Here is a 25,338-nt window from a genome sequence, read left to right as displayed (position 1 = left end):
GTTTTGAGTTTAATGTCCGCCAAGAATTTACGGTACCGTGTAATACAGCTCTCGCGGTAGTTGGGATGTACAGAAGAATCCCGAAGGATTATATCTTGTAAACTTTGTTAGGTGTTTTCATACCGCCCTACAAATTTAATGTGTCAAGCAGCACGCGGTCATCCTCAAAACATCCCACAGATTCACCACGATGTTCCTTTGAACTTTTCCTGAAGAATGCTGCTGTATAAAAGTCACTTTCATCCTCCGCGACGTTGTTACTATTGATGACAATTTAGTAATATATTAGGACATGTATACCCGTTGCTGTGCAACGGCTCGTAACCACGTTCCCGCGCGAGCCAACACACGAAGAATAGGGCATCCATTGCTAGTCAAGGAATCAGTAAGCACGCCTTCGTAACAACAGAGGCTGTCCTTTCCGTGGGGTCCTGCAAAGTGGTTATAAGGAAGTGTTCGGCGGTGTAGAACAGTAGTCGAGAAGCTGACTTTGCTGGGATGTGAGTCTCAGAGCAGAGAAGTTGACCTCAGTCCAGTCTTCGAATTGCCAGCTGCAGAATAATGACAAGAAAGGATTTGAAATGATAGTGAGACTGTTATAAATCCGTTGCCAGGATACGACTAGTGAAGACTGAGAATCCTATTATGTGTGTAACGTTGAACTCTAAAGAGTGTAGATCAGCGATAGCGCTGTATTGCCTAGCCTTCTCTACCCCCCCACACACACACACACACACACACGCACGAGCTCACACTAACACTGTATAGTATAAGGCCGCGCCATAGCTCAAGCGGTTAGTCGCTGGCTTCCCGATCCCGAGTCTGGTCAAGTGGGATTTGTGGTGGACAAAGTGGCGCTTTTCTCCGAGTACTTTGGTTTCCCCTGCCAATCTTCTTTCCACCAAATTCTCCATCATGATCACCCGGGGCAGACTACAATCGGCCAATCAGTGGCCGCCGTGCCGAGTGAACCCAGTTGGACTCTACCCCCACTGAGCGAATTAAAAAAAAATCACTGTATATAGGCATCCCACATATGTACTTTCTCGTGTACCACTGACATGAACAGATTTAACTTGTAAACGTAGTCGATTGTTGATCAGCAGACTATTATTGATTGCTAACAGAGAATGTCAGTGAAATCCGTCCAATCAGCGAAACGATGTTTGAGGAAATCGCCATTTTGTATTTTGGGGCCCGTTTGAAAGGAATAAACTCTTGGAAAATGTCAGCAAAATTTTTCCAAGGCCATAGTTGCAGCATGTCTCACTCTACCCTTGTTACCGGCATCCGGTCTGAGAGGCCGAGGAAGGGCACAAGAAACTCAGTCGTGGTGCCTGAGAATGGACCCCTCGAATTTGAGTTCTTTTCTGAGATATGACGACGTCTATCTGGTAGACGTTTCGGAGGCAGTGCGCCACACCCCACAAGACGACTTGTGATGCTGATGAAGTCTGTTGTCTTGGTTCTGAGAACGAGGCCGGAGACTCGCATGACAGCTGGCGGGGCGAGCCGCTCTTGCAGGGAGGGAGAGAACTGAAATCAATAGCAATGAACCGCACTTGAAACGGCGTGATAATCTTGTTCATGTCAGATAAGGAGGCTCCAGACATGTCGGCAGTCAGTTCTGCACCTCCACGCGCATTCTTCATCTTGATGGAATGGTTTAGTTCTTACTGGTTTCGCAGAAAACTGGCCGTTGAAACTAACGGCGAGGTGAAAGTATTGTCACGATTTGGAGGCCTGTTGGACTGGGTTTGGATTTATTTATTTGGAACTGCAGGAAATTGCTCACGCCTTTGCCCGCTGCTTAACACTCCACACCTGACCTCATGGCGCCGTCTTCTCAGCTTCTCCAGCTCTCGACCTACTGCTCACTTGGAACTCGGGAACTCAATTATTCTCAGCTGAACTCTTCATTACAACCACTTTGCACGGACCGAACAGAAAACAAAATTTCCATCAATACCCCTATTTCTGTGTGTTTCCCGTTCCGTTGCTTAGAAACGGCTTCTTCTATTGCGTGCGTGTTCCTTTCCGCGGGAACCTGTTTATCGATCTGTTGCCTAGCAGTGAACTGTTCTGGCTTTCTGCATCATGTCACAGTATGAATACAGGAATATTACTTGATACAGGCTTTCCTACTCAAGAGAAGCCCGTAATTGAATCTGTATGTTTCATTAATAAAGCAGACTAATGCCGAGGACTCAAGTCGACCGTATCGGTCCTGATGGACATGAGAATGCTCTACAAAGGAAATCAACTTTCCAGATCTTCATAAAGTAACATTACATTTCGCTACATTTTACAGAGCCAGATCAAAATATCAATCTCCAACTAGTGCCGAGGCCAAGAAGATGTGGAGCTATACATCCACTACCTCATACGCCTTCATGACAACTTTACCTTCTACCTTTGCCAAGAGATCAGATGCGACCACTGAAACAGAAGACTGTTTGTTACCCATCCCTCACGTGAAATAATTTGTTTCTGTAATAAATAGAAATTCCATCTCACCGTCAGAACATTTTAAAGGGACATGCTAGGCTTTCTGCTAGTAGTGGTGGCAGCGGTCTGTTTTAGATAATGCCCAAGCATTTGCCAGAATGGCCGATGGTAGCGGCTGCGTGGTCTAAGGAATGAACTCTCTTCGCCCGCTAAAACACTGGGATCTTGCTTTTATTTTCTGTTTCTACTGTACTGTGTATGTTGGTAGCGGCCTTGCGATGGGTTGATCCCCCGGCTAAGGAGTCCTGCAGACTGTGTAAAAGATTAAGAAACTGAAGAGGCTGCCGAGGTGCAAGAAAAGGCTGTAGAGCCATAGAATTAGATAAGTACGTATATGTAGAGAGATAGATGAGCGGGCAGACGGGCAGCACGGATCGTGGCCATTTTGCGGAAACATTATCAGGACTGTCGTTTAGCCGGCCATGTTATGTTTACATGGGCAGTTCGTGGTGTCAGTTTGATAATTACAGGCCAGTAATTGTTCCGTATTTTTAACCAGTTCATGTTTGTTTGAGATTTGAAAACGATTTAGTCCTAAACTGGCCACCTTTAATGGCCAGTTGCCCGAACGCGTGTGAAAATGATTGTTGCAGTTGATCTTTTGTCGTATCCGAGGGATCTCGCATGCTATTGGTTAATCTAAGTCACGCATCTCCACATTTTCTTTCCTCTCCTTCAGCGCTTTGACAAATGGAAGAAATATTCCATTTGTAAATAGTGCAAAATATCTACGTGTAATCTTCGATAAGAGAGTGACTTGGAGATTACACATAGAAATGATCGAAGCCAAGGCCTTCAGAACATTCATTAGAGTGTATTCCCTATTCAAAAATGAGCGATTGAGCGCTAACATTAAACTGACCCTCCACAAAGCTCTTATTAGATCCGTAATGACTTATGCTAGTCCCGCCTGGGAGTTTGCGGCAGACACTCATCTAGTGAAATTGCAACGCCTGCAAAACAAGGTTCTCCGCAAGATTGGCAATTTTCCAAGGCGCACACCGGTCCGCGATTTGCACATGGCATTCAAAATCCCGTACGTATATGATTACATAACAAAATTATGCAGGAAACAAGCAGAAGTCATACAAAATCATGATAATGAGAATGTTCGCAACATCGGACAAGGCGAAGTCCGACACAGAAAGTATACGAGGCTTAAACTTGGCGGCGGTCAGGCATACGCCCGTTCAAGTGACTAGACTGCCGTGGTAGCGAATACTACTAGGATATATATATATAAAAGGGCATAATTTGCTGTACCTAGCCTGGACTGACAGAGGCCGTATATATATTGTACATTTAAATAAGAAATAAGTGTGTATTGTAAATATGTGTAAATACAGACAATGGACTAATTACTACAGACTGACTGACAAATGACAGACCCGACCTCTCGTCAGAGAGGGCGCTACACATAGACAAGACAGTAACTTTCATTCAAAAGAAATAGCTGGGGCTCGACACCAAGACAGACAGACAGACTGACTGACTGACCGTCAGTTGCAACGTGACTCTGACTCTGACTCTGACTCTGACTCTGACTGCTTGGTTTGAAATTGCAATAGCGTGAACTGAATGTTAATAATTCAAAATAAAGTAACTTAATGTACTGCAATCAGACTACGGAAGTTAAAATTTCCTGCAATTAAACTTCTGCAATATTTGTGCAGATAAAATAATCACGCAGAAGAATGCTTTTCAGCTAGCCGACAAATTATTTTCCATTTGTTAACAGCCCATCTATGATCCCCACCTGAGCTTATTCAAGACTCATTTTAATATTGTAATTAAGCACCCTGTTACATGAAATGGATTTATTTTGCATTGCCTTTGCGGCTTTGTGCAGTGTGAGGGTGTCGATGTAGTGTTATTATCGGCACATCAGTTCAGCAGGTCAGACAACACCTGGCGATGGCCGTGTGTGGTCTAACCATGTAGTCAGGAAGAAGGCTGACTAAATGTGTGTGTACAAAGGGTTCATTTTAATGTCATCACGTGACCTGCACCTAGGTTTCCTAGGTGGTCCTTGTGTCCCCACTAATCCAGAAGCAAATCTGGGATACGTTCCTCACCCTCCTCCAGTTAACTGAGGAGTTTAGTTGGCTACATCGTCGGTCACTACCAGACAGACTTGAGTGAAACCGGCAATGCAAGCATGACAGAATTAAGTGAGCACTAGACGAGCGCACGAGTTACGCCACATTCACGAGCCTGCACTTAGCGCCTGGATACATTTATTGCAGACACTGCAAATTATGCAGCACTTTCCTCCTTACAGGGGCCGCGCCACAGCTCAAGCGGTCAGTCGCTGGCTTCCCACCGTGGTGGACAAAATGGCGCTGGGGCATGTTTCCTCCGAGTACTTAGGTTTCCCCTGCCAATCTTCATTCCACCAATTTCTCCACAGTCACCCTCACCTATCATCTGGGGCTGGTACAATAGGCAGCTAGTGGCCGCAGTGCCAAGTGGACTTAAGTCTCACCCCACCGAGCATAATAAAAAATTATCCTTAACAGGGTAAGTTAGTGCACGTGCTAATAAGCCCTTGTCTTGCCTGTTCAAGTCTGTGTGCTTTGGTTTGCAGGAGCAGAAGCGCAAGCTTTTCCATACTTCAGTGTATGAGTCAGAAGTGCAGCTGAAGAAGTTGTACGTGCAGACTTGCAGGAGACTTCCGGCTCACGGCTGCAAGGTCTATCAAGTGAAGGAGCTTCTCCGTGGCAAGACAAAGAAGAAGGTGAGAGCCTCTTGCTTCGGGTTTTGGCATTCCGTGTTATGACTCCCTGTCCTCAAGTACGTGGTTCCCAATGTTTCAGAGGAACATGCTCACTCCAATAGCACATTTTTCAACCGGAATATGCACAAAACACGTTCCTCGAAATGTTGGTAACGCCCTCCTAGACTGCACAGTATCATAGCCCTGAAGATTACAGTACGAATCACCGGCCATTTTAAATTATTGGTGATGCTTTAAACATATATTCTGTAGGTCCTGAGTACGAATCTCAGTAGGGACACTGGTTATCCTGACTCAGATGTTTCAGGGCTTTTCTCGGTCCCTCAAGGCAACTTCCGTCATAGTGTAACACACACACACAGCTGTGAAAATCCGAAGAGAATCACAAAATTGTTCTTCTGTCAATTTCGCATGAAAAATTCTACATTGAGCGTGCACTCGTATTGGGAAAACGTACTTGCTGCTTACACTTAAGGTTCGGCCACACAGAGCGCTACGCTACGTACGCTGTGTACGAGTACACGCTGCGACGCAGGTAACATAGGGAACATAGCGTACGTAGCGTACCGAAGTCTGTGTGACCAGTCACATTGGCAATAAAGGGAGATATTTTTCTGTACGTATAGCGAACATAGCGTACGTAGCGCTTTGGGTCGCCGAACCTTTAGACAAACATGCGAAGGAATGAAACACAGATTCTCCAAAGACTTGCATTTCTGTCTGACAAGGTAAGATGTAAAGATAAAGTTGTTCTTTAGTTTAATTCATTTAGCGGTACGCCCTGAAGACCTGCTGAGGAGTGGAGATGTAGATCCACTTGTTCTTAACCACGGCACTAGACAGAAAGAAGTGGTTGGACCCGAGAGCTGATGTGGGCGCCATGGAGGAGAGGAAACCTCTTGTTCCTGTTAAGAACCTGATGCGTTTAACGTAATTCGTGTAGGCGTTCTTTACAATAAAAGAAGAAGGAGAAGAAGAAGCCTGGCATGGAGGCTGTTTATGTCCGCCTGTGTGTGACGTAGTGTCTGTGCCCATATTCTCTTACAAATGTGATCTGGAGACTTCCCCGTTTTCGTCTCTGCTGATGGACACTTCGCGCGAGGCTGACTGCTGGACGCTTCCTTCTGTCCGGTGATGTTGATATTCTCCATGGGAACTTGTGCCGGTTTGCATTTCATTATTGCCTAATTGAACCCAGAGCTGGTGATTTTGTCTTCTGTATAACGGAATATACCCCATTCAGTCTTCTTTCTTTCAATCACGTGTTAATTCCCAGGAGAGAAGTCACTGATAAAAGATTTGTTACACTTTTGAAATATTTCCGAGATAAAAGCAAAACGAAACAGAACCCAAGCAACAGACTGCAGAGTTCAGTTATGAGAGCTTAAACACTACTCACCAGAAGGTGAGCTGAGTGTCACTGTTGCATTTCTCACAAAATGGCGTTTGCTGATGTGAGATGCCAGATTCCCACTTGATATGTCATTATACATGTCCACACAACCTCTAATCTAATGGATACCGGGCGCTCTTTTGTACAGGGGGTAAAGTGGTCGGAGGGTGAAGCTAAGTACTTAGCTGCCGATGTTAAGAATGTTGGAGCCATACCTCCACTCCGCCGTATGTCTTTACGGCGTAGCGAATGCAAAACTTTATCATTGTCCCTACGCAGTTTGGGGTTACCGTAGCAACGAACACTCGAGCACACTGTACCCAGGAACACATACAACATAAACACCCACACAGAAGGAATGCACAGCACATTCTAAAGAAAAAGAAACAAAATTCACGGCATACCCAAGAAGTTAAGGGAGAACAAAACTGAAAAATACGAGCACTACTCCGAATAGCTTGTGTAACGTAATGTGACATGACGGCTGAAAGCCCGAATAATGGAATCGTGGCAGATATCCGTTGCCGAGCAACGGCTCGGTAACCACGTTCCCGCTACAACGAATAGCAAATCGCTAAAACAGATTCCCGTGACAACAGGCGGAAGGATTCTTCGAAGTGGTGACTTGGGTGCAGTCCGCAGTCCGCGAGATTTCAGTAGTGAGAGATTCTTAATTCAGCATTCAGTAGGAATTCAGTGTGTGAGCAGTGATTCGTTTGTCTTTCGTCACAGACGAAGAGAAGATACTCGTGGTCAAGTGAAGAATGGAGCGATCCTTACACAGTCACTGGGTGTGAGCTGTCGTAATTGACTGTAATTGTAAAGAAGTGTCAGTAAATCCAAACATCAAATCCAGAACCCCTTATTTTCGTCACACCAACCCCCTTACACGTGCAAACTCAGGCGAAGAACAACGTACTTTGCGGGACAAAAACAGAGAAACAGTAGAGAATTTTACATTCAGTGGCAAGTGAATTTTAAATTTAAGAAAATAAAATTAGAAAAATTCCTGCAACTTCATGACGGTTGCATATGCCGTGCGATTGTAATGCGTGGCAGTAATATGGATCCATATCGGGACACTTCAGTGACATGAGACTGCCTGGAGATGGTCCCATCTGCGGGCCGAAACGTATAGCAGCGAGCAGTTTGATTGGTTTATTTCTATTTTTTTTTATTGTTGTGTTGACTGCTAAATACGACCAAGAACTGTCGAACCTTAAAGCGCGCCATAAACGTAAATTATGTAGAAAATCACGAAGGAATGAGCAGAGTTTTGTTTCACTGCATCCGGTCTGTTCTCTCGATACTGATCATATTTTGATGTGGATATGTGAGGTGTAAAACAGTTTATGATATATGGCGTTGAACTTCGGCCTCGATGTTTCATTCGAATACAGGATAAAGCAGAAGTTAGTAGCACGAAAGTTGGCAAGACTTCCTGTAAGATCTCTGAAGCGGGCGCTAGTTCAGTATTCCCTACACGGTCTGCAGTTACTCTGTTGGCATCGTTACATATAGTTGCTGCTTCATGTTCTCGAAGTGTATTTAACATTGACTGAATTTTTTACGGAATAACATTAATTTACAGTCTCCTTGCCGTCCGTGTTTCTAAGTTCAAATATCAGTGCTAATGAATAGTCTAATTTCAAATCAACCAAAAGTTTGATTACAGATTTTACAGCCGGTATATCCGCAAATTGTTACAGATATTCGCATTTTATTTCAGTATTTTTAATATTATTCTGTCACATATATCCTAATGCTAAGACCGCGCCATAGCTCAAGCGGTTAGTCGCTGGCTTCCCACCGCGACGGCCTGGGTTCGATCCTGGGTCTGGTCAAGTGGGATTTGTGGCGGACAAAGTGGCGCTGGGGCGGGTTTTCTCCGAGTACTTCGGTTTCCCCTGCCAATCTTCATTCCACCAAATTCTCCATCACAATAATCACCCGGGGCAGGCTACAAAAGGCGAATCAGTGGCCGCAGTGCCGAGTGGACCCAGTTGGACTCCACCCCCCGCCAAGCGAATATCCTAATGATCTAAACTGTGTTTTGCAGCAGATTCGTATGCACGTGTTTGCTCCCATTCAGCTCTGCGTGTCTCGCTTCGCACTGCTCCCGATCAACGGCCAAAAATACAGACGAAATGTACAAATGACAATGTTACTCATGATCTGTATTTTCTCCATGCTTCCCTCTCGAATCCAAATGTTATTGCCATAAATTTGTCAGTATATGTTTGTACGAGGGAGAGTCAGTAAATAGGTTACAAATACAAGTAGAACGGCTATAATGGAAGTAATAGATTGTCTATGTGTGTCACTAGGTAGCAGCACAGTTAAGCGTCATAGAGTCTAGGTATCAGACGCGACTGCTCATGCTCAGAGTCTGGTTTCAGTAGTCAAAATTGCGACAGTGCTTGAGGAGTATACTACCGAAGAGCAGCGTTCTGGTGTGCATTTTTCTATGGGCAAAAGAACCCAATGCAAAGCATATTGATAAAGGAATGTGTCCTGTTTACGGTGGGAAGTGTTTGTCGCGTAAAGCGTCTCACAACTGGGTGGCAAACATTTCGCTGATGAAGAGATCGCACCGGAGTGCGGCAACGGCCAACATACTTCGATGCTGCGGATTTCGACTGGGGCAAATATGTCAGTGTTGGTGGAGGATATGTCGAGAAATAAATGTTAATTTCCAGTTTCGGAAGCACACATTTTACGTGTTATATCCATTTGGGACCCATATATTGACTCCCTCGTGTTATATTTTGCAGGCTGCCAGATTACTGGGACTGGGGCCCGAGAAAATCGTTCTTCTAGATAATAAGACCAAGATCTTAGCGAAGTCTCAGAACACAGCTGATCTTCTTCAGGTAAGACTCTAATAAATTTAATGCTCATAAAGCTCTATCTTCCTCCCAGAGCATGTTGTTTGATTTTCATAGGAATCACTCCCCAGGATTCCTTAGTAAGGATATTTCCCTCACGGCGCGCCGTGCACTCTTAGAGCCAGCAAACTGGGAAATGCTAGTCTTCATTAGCAGCGGTAGACCTATGTAGACTCCGAACACACGACTCTACCTGAAGACTTCACAGGTCCAAAGATCGTGTTGTAGCTAGGATCAACCTTACAAACAAACGGACTAACTGCATCATCCTAAGCAACGGAGTCAGGTTTTAAGACTAAGAGTCGCACAGCTAACCACGAAATTCCTGATCTTCTGTGGAACCCAGAAGTCCACTATCGTGTTAAAGATCCCGCCAGTGGCCCCTGTTCTGAGCCAGACTTGACCAGTCCACACCCTCCCTACTAGTGCCTAGGAAATGTTTGTGTACACGCAGGGTTTCCATTTTGGCTTAACAATAAAACTTTTTGCATATGTCATCTCTGCCTTAGGGAAAGGTACAAGCTATGCAGTCCCCTCTCCGTTCTGCCGTTATTTCCGCCCTGTGAAACCCAAATACGAGTATGTGAGAACCTCTCATGATGTGACAGACCACATTTCACACTCACAGAAAATTCCAGGCCATATTATCTCTGTGGCTCTACAGCCCTTGGGACTGTGGCCACTTTGTCAGTTTCTTACTCCTATACACAGTCGGTAGGACTCGTTGCAGCGGAGATCAGCCCTACACTCAGAATAAACCTACGCAGACATCCATGCCTCTAGTGGGATTCGAACCCACAATCCCAGTCTTCGAGCGAGTGAAGACGGTTCATGCATTAGCCCGCGCGGCCACTGTGATGGGCAAGTAGTATTATTATATATGTAGTTTTGTAAAATACAGTCTCTGCGTTCTCAGATAGCAAAATGTAGTCTGCAGTATGCTTATTTGAAAATGCGAGTTGGAGTTCTTACTGCCCTTCCGTGTTATCTAAACTTCGCCATAATTTCAGCAGATTAATTATCTGCCGTTGCAGTGTTCTGCAGTGCATTCTGGTGGCGACTCGTGAGTTCATGTTGTCTTCTTCTCTTTACTTTTAGGTCAGCATCTAATAGTATGTTAGTGGCTTTCATTGTGGCAGGTATGTTTTCATCCACTGAGTTAGTGACAGCGTGTCCCTTATCGGGAAATGTATCAAGCAGACGGCTACTTACCCGGCCTTCAGGGGAGGGACGCCAAATGTAAAGTACCGTTTGAAACTATGGCATACTGTCGTACTCTGCGCAACACATCATGAAGTAATTTAACCCAGCTTATTAAATGAAGCCATGTAATTGACTGAAGAGTTTAACCATTCGCTTTTCTTTTTGAATGTTCCATGGAGTTTCTCGTGTATTTGTATTGTGATATGTATACCATTGCTAGGCAGCGGAGCTGCAAACACGCTCCTTAACAGTGATGTTCTCCGTGGTGTCCGCACCGAGGCTATATAACGAAGGTATCACGCAGGTAGAATGGGAATTGGGTTGAGTTCTGGAGATGGCAGTGAAATGTGATTGAGAAGAAATGGCAAAAGAGGAATTCGGCTGGGAAAAGAAGACTCCATGTTACAGTGAGAATGAGGCCGCGCCTTAGCTCAAGCGGTTAGTCGCTGGCTTCCCACCGCGGCGGCTCGGGTTCGATCCCGGGTCTGGTCAAATGGGATTTGTGGTGGATAAAGTGACGCTGGGGCAGGTTTTCTCCGAGTACTTCTGTTTCCCCTGCCAATCTTCATTCAACCAAATTCTCCATCATAATAATCACCCGGGGCAGGCTACAATAGGCCAATCAGTGGCCGCCGTGCCGAGTGGACCCAGCTGGACTCAACCCCACACTAAGCGAATTAAAAAAAACTGGAGTGTCAAATGGTACGATAATTAATCAATAATGTGACAGAAAAAAAAAGACTTTGGGAGTATTTGCCAAAGGGAGCTACTAAGATACAACTGCAATTAATTTCTTGTATTTGAACTTACAAAATGATTTCTGGAACTTTCTGTCCACACCCCGTGGCTTAATGGAGAGGTTTCGATGACGGTTGATGCAGGTATGAGAGACAGCAGCCATGCCTTTGGTGATGTGTCAGCCTACATATGTACGTAGATATTAAGGAAACTCTGAAAGCGACTGCACCAAAATAAATGAGTCCCTAGTTTAAGTATGACTTTAAACTTTCACAAAATTTTCATGCGAACTTCACATGTGCTGATGCACTTCTCTGCGATCAGCATACAATTTCAAACGTATGAAGAGAGTAAGTGCAAATTCTGGTGCAAATTCCAGGACGCAAGCTGAACGACCAACCTGGTCTAACCAATAAGATGCGAATTTGTGGGGAATTTTATGGTGGAGAGCTCATATGGGCCCTAATAACCTAATAACCTATGCCTTGGGTGAATATCTTCGCTGTTCTGCCGGCACGGATATACCTATATTTAACTTGAATATCCTTACTGATAACTGTTTGTTACTTATTTTCATCAGTCTGTATTGAATGTTTACGTTATGTAGCGCCGAATGACGGAACTATGTTGCAGTGGCGCACTTGTGGCGGGCGTTCCCATGACAGATTGCAACTGGAGTTCAGGGCTACGCGCTGGTCGCTGGTTGTGCCCACTGTGGCCGCAATGCGCGAGGTGGGTTTGGCCCTATGGGAGATCCTCCAGGAGCTCGACTCCCACTTTCTGGAGGAGCACGCCCTCCTTCGACGATTCGGCCAACAAGGTAAGAAAGTCCTCCAAATGAATGCAAAGTCAGATCACTAACATATCTCTCTGTTATAACATATAGGTTATGGTGTATATCCCTCAGTGGCACCCTGTAAGCACACGGAAGTTTCATAACCTAATGAAACTAGGTTGAGATGAAGTAAATTAAATACAGCGTTACCGGTAGCACGGTGGGTTGCTAGGAGGCATTCGCCTTCTCGCGAGGAAGCACTTGAATGTGGAATGAACAAAATCTGTGGCAGCCTTCGTGCAGTATTCTTAGCGTCTTCATTCGCCGCTCATTGATCGTCGTGTTATGGAGGACCCATGCCTTAACCTGCATTCCGTAACAATATTTTTGGTTCATAGCCTTCCTCGGTGGTGTAGAGGTAACTTGCTCGCAATTGGACCAATGGCTCTCGATTTCACACGTGGGCGCAGTCGGTTGGCGCTAAAAGGGAATTAAAATCCTCAGAGGCGGGGGGTGGGGGGCTATATGTCTAAACAGTTTCTTATTTAACCAATTTTTGGTGCCGTTTAAATTTAATATGCAAAATGTTTTTTAAACTTCTAACACGATGTAAAAAATTGTACATGTACCATTGCACTTTTCATGTGACCGGCTTTCTGTTTACCGTGGAGGTAAGTGTTTTTTGGATGGTGGGCTGGTTACCTGCAATGTGGTATGTTATAGTTTTATGTCTTTTTTTTTTTATTTAGCGCATGAGCTATGTCATTATATATATGCTTGTGTGTGTTCCGTTCGTCAACATGTGTGTGTGGACTGCGAACTCGCAGAGCAGCAGCTGGCTACTGACAAAAAGCCAGCAGGTCGGTAGTGATGTAGGGCCCCGTAGACACCCAGTGTCATCTATTTATTCATGTCTAAAACCACTACGTTAATTTTATTGAACCTCCACTTCGAAGAAAGGAGAGGTTGGTCTTCCTAAGTAGGTGTTGTACTTACTTCACCATCTTCACCCGGGGGTTAGATTACACGTAGAGTGACTAAGAAGGGGAATGTATGCATTACATACAAAATACACAATTTTTCACTGTATTCTGATATATACAGAGACTGTGTCAATGCAGACTTCTACAGAAGGTTATGCCTCAACTTATTTAAACCCTCCGAAACGGCAGTTAGACACTTAAACGTTCGTAGGCCTGACCACCACCAAATTTAAGCCTCGTGTACTTTCAATGCCTGGCATCTCCTTTACCAGTTGCACGTACATTGGATTTTCATGATTTAGGTTGATTTCTGCCCGTCTTCTGCGTAATTAGTTATGTAATAAAACGTACGGATTTTTGAACACCACGTGCAAATCTCGAACCGGTTTGCCACCGTCAAGGTGGTCAGTAGCATGGGAGAATTCTATTGTGCAAGCGCTGCAGTTTTTTGTTGCCGGTGGGGTGGGACTAAGTCCCTTGTACTGCGGCCACTTCTGGCCTATTGTACCAGCCCCAGATGATGGGTGAGGGTGATTGTGGAGCAGTTGGTGGAATGAAGATTGGCAGGGGAAACCGAAGTACTCGGAGGAAACCTGCCCCAGCGCCACTTTGTCCACCACAAATCCAACTTGACCAGACCCGGGATCGAACCCGGGCCGCTGCTGTGGAAAGCCAGCGACTAACCGCTTGAGCTATGGCGCGGTCTTTTCACTAAGTTACTTCTAAGTTTTAACCCCTCTTAAATTCGTTTATTCCTCTATACAGATCTCCAGTTGTTCTTACTGTTCGTTACAGGCTCACTTATTTTGTATTAGAGATATTCCATCTTCTTATTCCTGAAATGGCTGACGCTTCACGTCTTGTTCTGTTCAGATTATCCCAAATTTATTTCACTTGGATCCCATAACAACTGCAGTTTGGCGTGTTTCCTTTGATCAAACGATTTTGAGCATCCAACCATGGTTTATGCTTCTTCAGTCAATACTAATCTAGACTGTCTTTGGCTGAAATTTTTATTTTTTCCCTAATATTTTCCCAAGCTCTGTTAATATGCACATCAGCTTTTAAGTTTTCCAAAACTGGGAACCTATTTCAGATTTCAATGCGGTACTGCTCTTTACTCTATGTATCATTTAATTAGGATTGAATGTCTCCAAGTGAAATCTGTGTGTTGTTTGTTAATCACCGCCAGTCTTTCCCTAACTATTTTGGCACCAGGTAGTGGTCAGTACAGTCTGCTTCCCTGAAGGATCAGACATCAGGACACTTGAATGCCATCTCCTATCTATCAAAATCTTGTTTAGCTGATTGAACAGTGAATAAGAAAAATGTAAGAAGCATTCAGTATGTAGCATCTGTCTTGGCACTTTGCAGGTAGCCAGGCCACCATGCATGAGACACACACCTCCAGTGTAAACAGAAAGCAGAACATGACAGGAGTGTCATGTTGCATAAGACCTGTTCACACAATTTTAAAGGTTTTAAAAACATGTCACAAAATAATTTTGAAAGGTACCAGAAGTTTGTCAAGCAATACATTTTTAGATGTACAGCCCTCATTGCCCTGATAATAACATGTATATTACAATGTGAGAATTTATGTAGATCATCGTATGTATTTTATGATGATCCTGTGCTGCCAGAACATGTTATATGAGAGGTCATTTCATCTAGTGACTGATGAAGCTGAATTGAAAACTGTATTGTGTGTGTGTGTGTGTGTTTGTGTTTGTTCGTGTGTCTCAGTTGATTAAATCTGGTGCAGCGTAATGCTTAAATACAATACCATGATAATTTCACTTCATGCCACGATAGGTTCATTGCATGATTCATTGCATTGCATATTTAATTTAATGGAACAAGTTGTGGTAATTGCTCAAGAAAGCATTGCACTTTTATTCAGATTATAACCAGTTTAAATCTCATGCCTCCTTTAGCCTTTCAGTAGAAGATATTCAAGAAATAAAATACTGGCACAGTATCACAGTGTCACATTGTGCCTGTTCAGTTGTCCTTGTTCATGTTATTTCTTACTTAAAATAGTACAGAGTTTTACTCTGGTACTGAAACGATTGCAGGTCTTTTTGGCGTACCATAGTTTATTTTAAAAGGAAGAAATTCACTATTAATATTGTAACACTGTGTGAACTGTTAGTGCTGACTTATGTATTACACTGGAACAGCTATCTTGTTCAAATGACATGCCGCATTCAGGTCAAATAACGTGCAACAGACAATGTACTAAAGAGAAATTTTGGTAGCAACAATAAGTTATTTTCTTTATATAGTATATTTATATTATATTTTGAAAGTGTCAAATACAGTCTGCGTGGACCTAAGCAGAGGTGAGGTGATCTAACCTAACAGAACCAAAGTATACAAATCCAAGAGAAGCCAAGCTGAACTGTGCCTGCCTAAACAGGAAAGAATAAAAAATTATCATGGTACACAGAGAAGGGGAGAGAGAGAGAGAAAAGGCGGGGAGGAGGGATGAAATTCTACACTTCAGATTTATATCCATTTTTCTCTAGTATCCTCTGATTATGAAAGCAGGGTATTTTGATTGTACCTATAATAGAAAGGAAAATGGAGAATGTTTTTAGCCCTGTCAAAAAATGCAACTCTCTTGCATGGATTATGTTTAAACAGCAATATCCAAGCAGTTTCTTAGGTAATATAATATATTTTTTTTTTCTGTGACTGTTGAGTGCATATATTTGTACATTATTGCAGAAGCTTTTCTCCCTTTCTCAGAATGTTATTTTCTTCAGAATTATTATTTTTGGAAAGAGTGTCTCCAGTTCCCAATATTGCAGCCTTCACTGCAAAATCTTTATTATGCTAACACTTTAAGAGTAACATATGTTGCATGCTTGATCCAGATTTGTGAATTTCCCTTAACATTCTTTTTATTGTCCTAGTAAAGTCTAATAATATGCCCTGATTTTCTTCAGAGAAGGTATCAAAGATGTCTGATATCAGTGACTGTTTCATGAAGGTGACATTGGTATGAATTGGTATGATATACACTGCTGCATGATGTTCCTATTACACGCTATAAAATACTATGTATAATAAACCCAATTCTTTTACAGTTCTTTTGAGCTAAAATGTGTATAAAATTTGTGTATTCTAAATGCAACAGAATATAGGCTGTAGCATTGGAGACCAGGTAAACAGATTTGTATATATTCTGTGAAAAGTGCTCTTAAGGATTTGTACACAGAATGTCACTGCTCTGGATCACCAGTTTAACGAAGCTGGCCAAAGTCTTTGGCCCCACCTCCCGTATTTTTTTTTCCTCTTACCCAAGTAGGGACAGAAGGATACATGCACATTTTCCTCCTTTTGAAATGTTGAAAATTGAATAATAAAAATAAAGTTTATATGATGGTGTAGAATGGTTCACTGTGATCTTTCACCATTTCAAGTAAATTGAAATGCATAAGCATTAATCATGGCCAGCAGAGTTGGTGCATTTGTATTAGCAATATCTGTTGCATATGTGGGTCTTGACGATATTCAGGAGAGAAATGCACAGCACAGCTTTAGTTGTCAAGTTGTTTCAGTAGAAGTGACGAAGTGTGCCAGCCATGTTCTCGCATTCCGTAGGATCCCCAAATGGTTTTATATTGTCACGTGTACAGGGGTACGCGTGACGAAATGATAGGTTGTAGTTCGGATGATTGGGTATATTAGCGCTTGGTTACACTCTCTCTTAATTACACTTAAATTACAGCGCCAACGCTGATTTACATACGCTGCATTATCGACTCTTACAAGCACACTAGTCTTACTGCTTACTTAATTAACGTTGTGTTCACTGGCTCTCTCCAGATCCCTGCCAGTGTTAGTGGATATGTTACCAGTCTTTCACAGGATGTCGACACCTTTCTACCTATGCACAGAATTTCAGCTGCATATTGTGTAACAGTCATACCATCGTGATTCAATTAATAGAACTTAATGAGCCAGAATGGGGTCTACCACAATAAGACGAGGTCGATAACCGTGTACTCACAAGGGGATACATTGTAGCCAAATTCATGCCGTATACTTAACTCTGGAAATTGTTTAATTTTTGACAGAAATATGGGAATGGTCTTTTGATAACTATGCTATCTGTTTTTGAACTGGAATAGACAAGCTCTCTGAGCTACAAAGAGCTGGAAGGCTGTGGAAGAGGGAGTCATATAAACCCTTTCTTAGCAGTACTTTGTAACTGTTAAGCCCTTAGTGTTATGGATCAAGCGCTTGAAGTCTGTGTTATGAGTGGGACTGTGCAGTGTGGTAAAATCTCAGGTGAAAATTGCCTACAAATGTGTTCATTCTCATTCACAGTGAATGGGTTGAAGAGTAAATTGACAGAAATTTCCTTATGCTTAATTGTGAGGTATAATGAAAGAATATATGGGGCTTACGAGTAAAACGTCGTAGATTCGGGCTCTTTGTATTAAATACAGATCTTACTCTGACTGCTTTATTGTTCCTGGAAGGAGCTCTAGGTACCCATTGAATGGGAGGTTGGATGGGCTATATGACATCACATTGCAGAGAAGAATGGAAACGCCTCTTTAGACAATCTTTGCTTGAGCTATCTGGCCTGTAGTCAGTATTTTACTAACAGCACTGTAATAATACCTTTATGTTGTTATTAAGAGTGAGTCAGAGCCTCATTACTCAGCATCAGGGTTTTGACTACATTTCATAATAACATGTGACTGCACAAAGAATGAGAGGCAGGCTATAACACAGTCTTTCAACCGTGTACTAGAACTAGCATCATTTATACTCAGGTTTGAATTTTTAGTTGCTAACATAAATGCACCGTAAACAGACAGGGTGGTAGGGGATATTCTAATAATTTGTTAGTCATTGTTTTCTGGTGGCAATTGGACTCATGTATGAAGTTATTCTTGTTCTGTGCTGTTGACCATGGTTAGAAGTGCATGTGGTTCCCGACCAGATGCTTCAAGCTGATGTACAGCAGTTGAATTGCATGTCCTTCCCCTTCTTGTGTGTTTTGCAAGATCACTTCTGATGCCACTAGATTGTGGCTGCACAGAACTGTGATGCGGTACATCAGTGGTTCTCAAACTGGTACACATACCCCTCAGAGTTACAAAGGTCAGGAAGAGATACACAAGAACTTTTGTATTTATACCAATGATTAAGAAAAATTTACTAGGGTATCCAAACGTACCATTTATACAGCCTGTCATAATGCATAATGTTTCTATATATGAAACGCATTGATAAATTGTCTTGAAAATAGAAGCAATCGTTAGTGTATGACAGGATTTACGGAATGTAAATAAATTCGATTCGATTCGAGGTATTTTGGTCACCTAACCTCACAGATATCTACTCTATTAATCTGAAAAAGAATTCGAATGAACTGCTCTGTAAGTCACACACTTCTTCCTTTTCTTTTGAATATAATACAAATGTTGGCATTTTCTTCTTCATAATTATCCATTCTAGGCAAGAGAGGAACCAACTACTGTGAAGTCTTTCAACAGTATTTTGGCAGTGCACACATCAAAAGAAGCATTTTTACCTCATATGAATGTGGTTTAGTAATTACTAATAGTTATAAATATTTGTTTAAACATTACTACTAATTCTGCTGGTAAAATGTAATGTTTCTCTTTGTCTTTCATTTCACCAAAACATTATATCCTAAATTCTGAAATAAAAACTCTGGAACCCCCAAATTAAACTGATGTCAACCTGCATACTGTGGAACCCCCATATAATGTTCCTCAGTTTAAGGTTTTTCTTCATGTAAAGCTCAATTTAGAGGATCCAATATTGACCATCTCATTGTTAAGCGCCCTCCATTTAAGATTTTCTTCAATTTTCTTCAGTTTTCTATCCAAATTCATTTCTCCCAAGAGAAGTCTTAAATGGAGGTTTTGCTGTATATTCCTCTGCAGTAATTTACAATATTGTATTTATGTATTTAGTTGCACTGTGGATTCAAAGTAGGTCTTGTATTAAATATGAAATGTGTTTTCCCTTTCTTGTAGAAAGGTTTTGTTGAAAGTGCATGTAGATCCTCTTAATGAATTCTCTCATGTTCTTGTACCTTGTGTGGGATAAAAAATATATATATATATATATATTAGTGAAAGCCACATGGATTGGAAAGTTATTTTGAAATGTGTAATTCAGTGGACTTATTATCACATTTTTTTCCATCAGCTGAAATAAAATGAAAAAAAAAAAAAATACAGCATATTTCTTGAAATATATGAAATAGTTTCACAAACTGTTTGAATGAAGGCAGTCTGATACTCAGGTCTTGTAAAGGTGTCCACATTAGATTTAAATTTAGAGCAATATTAATTTTTAAAGATATATGTAGCAGTGTCTCTTTAGCAAATAATTAGAATTAGCGAAGTGGGTTTAGTCTACCCATAGAATGGGAGAACTTTAATTAAACATAAAAGTAAACAAAAATATCTGTCACATACCACATGAGTGTAACCTAGGGTTACAAAATAGTGTACATGTATGGGATGTTATTGGTTTTGAAAGATATAAACTTCACCAGTCATTTCATCTTCTTGGTAGTTTTCAACAGAATAAATTACATGTCTGATACACAATTTTTAGAGAGCTGCATTCTAAAATCATTCCAGATTTCACATTGATGCATTAGTTTCAATCTTAGTTCATAAACATCTCACATATTGACGTGAAAGGATTCTGATGGTGTATACTGTACAGAACTACAAGGCTTATTTTGGACTATCCATTGTCTGGTATATAGAAGACAAAAAAGAAAAAACAACGTTTCGGAGAATGGATCTGTCCCCGTCCTTAAGTGGATGGGGCAGGATAAACCTACTCAGTTGGACCTGTTAGAAAGAGCTAGTCTCAATCACTGGGCCACTTGTCATCTATATACCAGATGATGGATAGAGTCCAAAATAAACATGGTAGTTCTGTACATCACACATATTCCTCAACATTTAAAAAAAGAAATTATAAATTTTCACGGTCTGTCAGTGTAGTTTAGGCCTCTGAGGATTTTCGCAGGCATAATAATGGACTCATTAGATATAAGGATTCTAAATGGATACAGTACTGGGGAGATTTCTCTCCTGAGTTTCTTGAAAGCCAGTCTCTTCTAATGGGCATATGAGTGTACGTGTACAAACAGAGAACAGCAGGCACATGACCATTTAACTACAATGCTATGTACATACTGGCACTTTAGCAAGCAAAACAAATAATTATGAAAGCCTCTGACTAAAAGTCTTATAAAATTTTAAATGAAATAATCTTATAATTGCCTGAGCTTCTGTATGGAATTTATACAGGGCTGTGCTTGTTTTTGGGACCTGTCACAGTCACATATTTCATCATAGACAGGATAGACAGGGACCTTGGTTGGGCTTTCCTAGCTCTGTAGGGTTCTTAGCAGCTGAGTAAGCAGAAGTGTAACAAATAAGATCTGAAAGTTTGTGACGATGGTAAATTGTTACAATTAATATGTTGTTGGACATTATCCATCATCTTGTCTGTTCTTAAAAACCATCCTGTTTCTTTTTTTAAAAACACAACGTTTCAGGGACTGGATTCTGTCCCTGTCCTCAGGCAAAATCTACTCAGTTGGGTCCAATTGAGAGAGCTAGCCCCTATCTCCAGACCAAGAAGTGTAACAGTTTATTTAAATTAGGTTACACTTGTAGAGACATCATGATAACTACACCTACTTGGATGGAATAAATAAAACTTTTTTAAGCAAGCAAATAAACATTTCTACCATTTTAAATCCTTTTGTTGGATACTGTTATCATATAGAAAATTCTCCCAGACAAGAAAGTAAGCGTGCTTTGTGTTTCTAAATCCTTTTGCTGGATCCACAAGCTAATAAATATAATTTCTATTTTGAAAACCTTCTGCAGGATACTGTTCTCACTATGAATTTTCCCAAAGAATTACTGCCCTTCTCCAGTGTTTAAAACCACTAACTTCCAAATCACTGATACTAATACAGGTCTGATCTCTCAGATCTGGTACCCTTGGGACCACATCAGAGTTGGACCAGAAAATTTTTCAATCCATGGATGTCCCATATGTTATGCTACCAAAACTCATTGTAACATAATCTGTTAGTGTTGTCATACAGTTTTAAGGTACAGGTACAAGCAACAAGGGATAATGTTTTTGCTTTCAGGCATTACTAATGCCACAACTGCTTGTTGAGTATTTGAGCCATACTTAGGGGCTGTCTGACAAACTAAACCGGTGCCAGATGGCATGATGCTGGATTTAAGAGGTCCAACCTAGTGTTAAAAATGAACTACCCTCTAGGGTTGAAGACAATATAATTTCCTATCATTTTCACTCCTTTGTGACAAAAACACTCCATCACATTTGTACATTTTGATAAAATTAATCAGAGCCTTGATTTTCATTACTGGACTTCATTGTTTTACATATTGTGATCACAGATATACATAGTACACTATATTTCGGTATCTTAAGAAATTTAAAATGTGATTCACATGGAGTTGACTGATAGTAGCTATGAATACTTTAGCTTTCACATTCTGTGCTGAATGTTTTACAGTGAGACATCATACCCCTTCTAAAAACAATAGAACGCAATAAGAGATACGGTGTTTTACATTTTAGAAGTAATAACATTATGAATGCTGTTGGATTGTCTGCAACCCTTTATAAAATATGTAGTAAAGTAATTATAATAGCAACTCTAATTCTTGTATTTCACTTGGTTTAATGCTCTAGTAAATTTTAAATAATTTACCAAGTATTTTATTTTATAATAATCATCAGGAGGGCATACAAAACATTTTCAACAGGGGTATGTGACCCAAAGAACCACTGCTTTATGTATGGAGGTGGTTGCGATGCCATGCCCGGGGTGTTCCAGAGCTGGTGAAGCGGTCGCTGCTGACCCTGCAGGTGGCGCACTCAGAGGAGCTTGAGGCCCTGCAGAAACTGCTTCACTTCCCAGAGGAGGTGGCGCTGCGACTGGCCGACACAGAATATCATCTGTTCTACCAGGTCCCACCTATAGATTATTTACGTCAAGTGACACTAGACCTTGGTGGTGGTACTGGTGATGTTCCCACTCCTGCACCAGGACCTGGTCCATCTGATCATCAACACCAACCGGCCACCGAGAGCGCCACCTCTGCCTCTGCATCAACTGCAAGGCCTTCAGTCCGCAGCCTCATCAAACGCTTCAATGAGGTAGAAAATGATGCATACATACATACATTAGATATACTTTCTTAGAGACCAATGCAATCTTGATGCACCAGGAAATCATTATGTTCAATTAATGACTAAATAATGAATTAGTGTCCTTCTTCATAACTATTAGCTGTGTATGTATGCAAGATATTGTAGGATTTGATGTTCTCATGGCTGTGGGTATGAATAGTTCCAGCTTCTGGAATATAATGCTATGTATTCTGTCGACTGTTAACCTAAGATTTGGTGGATTATGTCGCCTCCATCTTCAGTGCCGACTTTCAGTGGGCTACATGACGTTAAATTCCAGAAGATTGAATCATTCAAGTAATTACTTACTTTTTTGAACCAGAAGGTGCACTGTCCTATACGCAAGAGCTGGCTACAGGACCCTGTCGTGAACCGGGAAATCTAGTGCCCATTTTCGCACCCTGTGCTTGTAAGACCCATCTTAGGATCATCCTTTTGTTGACTCATTAATTAATCTCGTTTGAGGGGGGCACAACTGAAGTGCTGAGACAGATATTATGAACTGAACTGAATTAAGGAACAGCAGAATGTGGAAATCGTAAGAAACTTATGCAATGGAAAGCTTGACATTTTATGCTTCACTTAAGGATGATTAAATCAAGAACTATGAGATAGTTGGACATGTGGCATGCATATGAAAACCATGCATGTAATATTTTCGTTGAGAGAAATTGAAATTGAAATTGAAGAGACCCCTTGGTAAATACAGACATAGAGTAAAGGACAAGTTCCTCAATGGAGAATTTCTCATGCAGTTGTATAATTATAAACTTCTCAAGGAATATCCCTTGACATGGACTGCTGTTTATCTGCAACCGGAAGTAGATTCAGTACCCAAATCTACATTATATTTGAACATCTGAAGTCACAGAAAAAGCTCAGTATATGCCTATCGTATCAGTGAATCAGCATTTCAGTCTGCTTGCAAAAGAATAAATTAAATAATTTCATTGCTTAAATTAAGGATAGGGGGAAGCTAGGTAAAGCCCTTACCAAGCAAGATTGTATTATTACAGTGGGGGCCCAGGAAACAGCCTGGGCAGAACGGCCTGTAAATATTCGTGCACTACAAATACCAGAAGCTGGCCCACCCATAGATAGCTGTTTCTGTGAGAGTAAGCTAGTTGAATTGCCAAGATTAACAGTACAGGACCTTTTCCACCATTTCCCCTCAAATGCCTTCTTGGCCTGGTGCTTGGACATAGGGACAGGTATTGTCAGTTACTTTTAACTGAAATGAAATGAATTGCAGTGAATTGAATGAAAAGTATGAAAGCAGCGTTACCGTGGAGTGTTGTCTGGAGGCTGGAGAGTACAGGAACAATGGAAATTCATATGAGCTGTCACAGACATTGATACATGAAGTTTTGTATGATAATACGATAGTACTCCTTTGTGTAGGTCAGCTCATGGGTAACCCACCTCATCATCACACAACCCACCCATGAGGACCGCAAAGCCGTCCTGTCTTGTATCCTTCGAGTGGCACTATCATGTTGGAACATTGGAAACTTTAATGGTGCCATGGAGATTGTTGCTGGACTGAAGTGAGTAACAAGCTACATTTTGTGACATTTTTGTGGCCACATTGTGTTCCATCTGCTTTATCTTGCTAGAAAGTTGCGGACAAACTTCGGGCTCCAGTTCCACATATCAAAACAAACAAAAATGTCCACATCGACGTGTGTCTGAAAAAATTTAATTTGTGAGTTATACCTGAAAGAGTACCTTTATAATGCTGAAAATGTCCTTGTTGGTGATTGTTTGGTAGACCAATATGTTTAACCAAATTGGGTTACAGGCAACCTTGATGTGCTAAAGCTACTGGCAAATGTACCACTGGCCGTCAGAGTACAAATGTGTTATGTGTGTGATGATGCCCTGGCACATTTTATACATGCTGTACCAGATAACGCCTCCATTACCGATGGATAGGTAAAGGAGGACCCAGTGAATGGTTTCTGTGCTTGCCAGATATGAATCCACTGAATTATGTGTGGGGACACCTAAAAACCCTTGTGTATGCAGCTCCTGTTTGCAATGAAGAGTTACTTCCTGTCAGACTGTCTGTAACTAACCCATCATCCTTCATGGATGTCGTGGTCCACGATCAGACATGTGAAGGGATGCATTGAATCTGATGAAGGACATTTTAGCACTTTTTATAAGTATACACTTTCTGCTGTAACTCAAAAATTAAATATTTCGGGGCAGATGTTGATAGGGATGGATTTTCTTGTTTGGTATGTGGAAGTCATGGCCAAAATTTTTCTGCACCTTCCAGTCACACTCTATATATGAAATATAAGCTTATCATTGTATGAAATGGAATTCTATCACAAAGCAGGCAATTAAGATATCAGGTAGATTTTTGGAAAAAATGAACTTGAAGGAAATGAAATGAATTTAAGAGTTACTAGATTGCAAATGGAAGCATACGTCTGTCAAAGTATAAATACACTTGCTGTTTGTAATAATTAGTTTTCTTCATTCTGACCATAATAAATGTAAGCAATAATGAACAGTATCATCACCATTTCAGAAGTAAGTTCATGTTATCTTTCATATGTAACTAATACTCTGTGTAAATATTGTCACGTGTCCCGGGTTCCGTGACAAATAACACAGGCCAACAGCTGTTTTGGTGCCGGGGTATTTGGAGCTGATTTCATATGAATTTGATGCCCTGAATTCAAATATGGCATTAGTTTTTGCCTAGGAGCTCAAATTTTTAAGATATAACATTTTGGTGAAATATACGTTACACTATTTTAAGTTAAATCAGTGGATCAAATAAAAAAACTCAACATGGAATTTTTATTACTATATTATAATTATATTTTTAT

The 25,338-nt window shown here is 41.4% G+C and overlaps 1 protein-coding gene across 1 annotated transcript in view; it reads left to right on the top strand.

The window, feature by feature from the left end:
* Positions 1–25,338, top strand: part of LOC111863042 — a gene marked incomplete at its 5' end in the record, with an annotated part of 254,203 nt that overhangs the window by 161,827 nt on the left and 67,038 nt on the right. The window contains 5 exon segments of the mRNA XM_023848988.2: positions 5,096–5,245; positions 9,413–9,511; positions 12,101–12,287; positions 22,137–22,459; positions 23,894–24,039. Of these exon segments, the coding sequence (XP_023704756.2) occupies positions 5,096–5,245; positions 9,413–9,511; positions 12,101–12,287; positions 22,137–22,459; positions 23,894–24,039 (905 nt within the window).

The sequence above is a fragment of the Cryptotermes secundus genome, unplaced genomic scaffold (assembly GCF_002891405.2).
Source record: "Cryptotermes secundus unplaced genomic scaffold, Csec_1.0 scaffold1452, whole genome shotgun sequence".
NCBI classification, from domain to species: Eukaryota; Metazoa; Arthropoda; class Insecta; order Blattodea; family Kalotermitidae; genus Cryptotermes; species Cryptotermes secundus.
The sequence above is the reverse complement of the archived record's forward strand: the minus strand, read 5'-3'. Positions and strand labels throughout refer to the sequence as shown.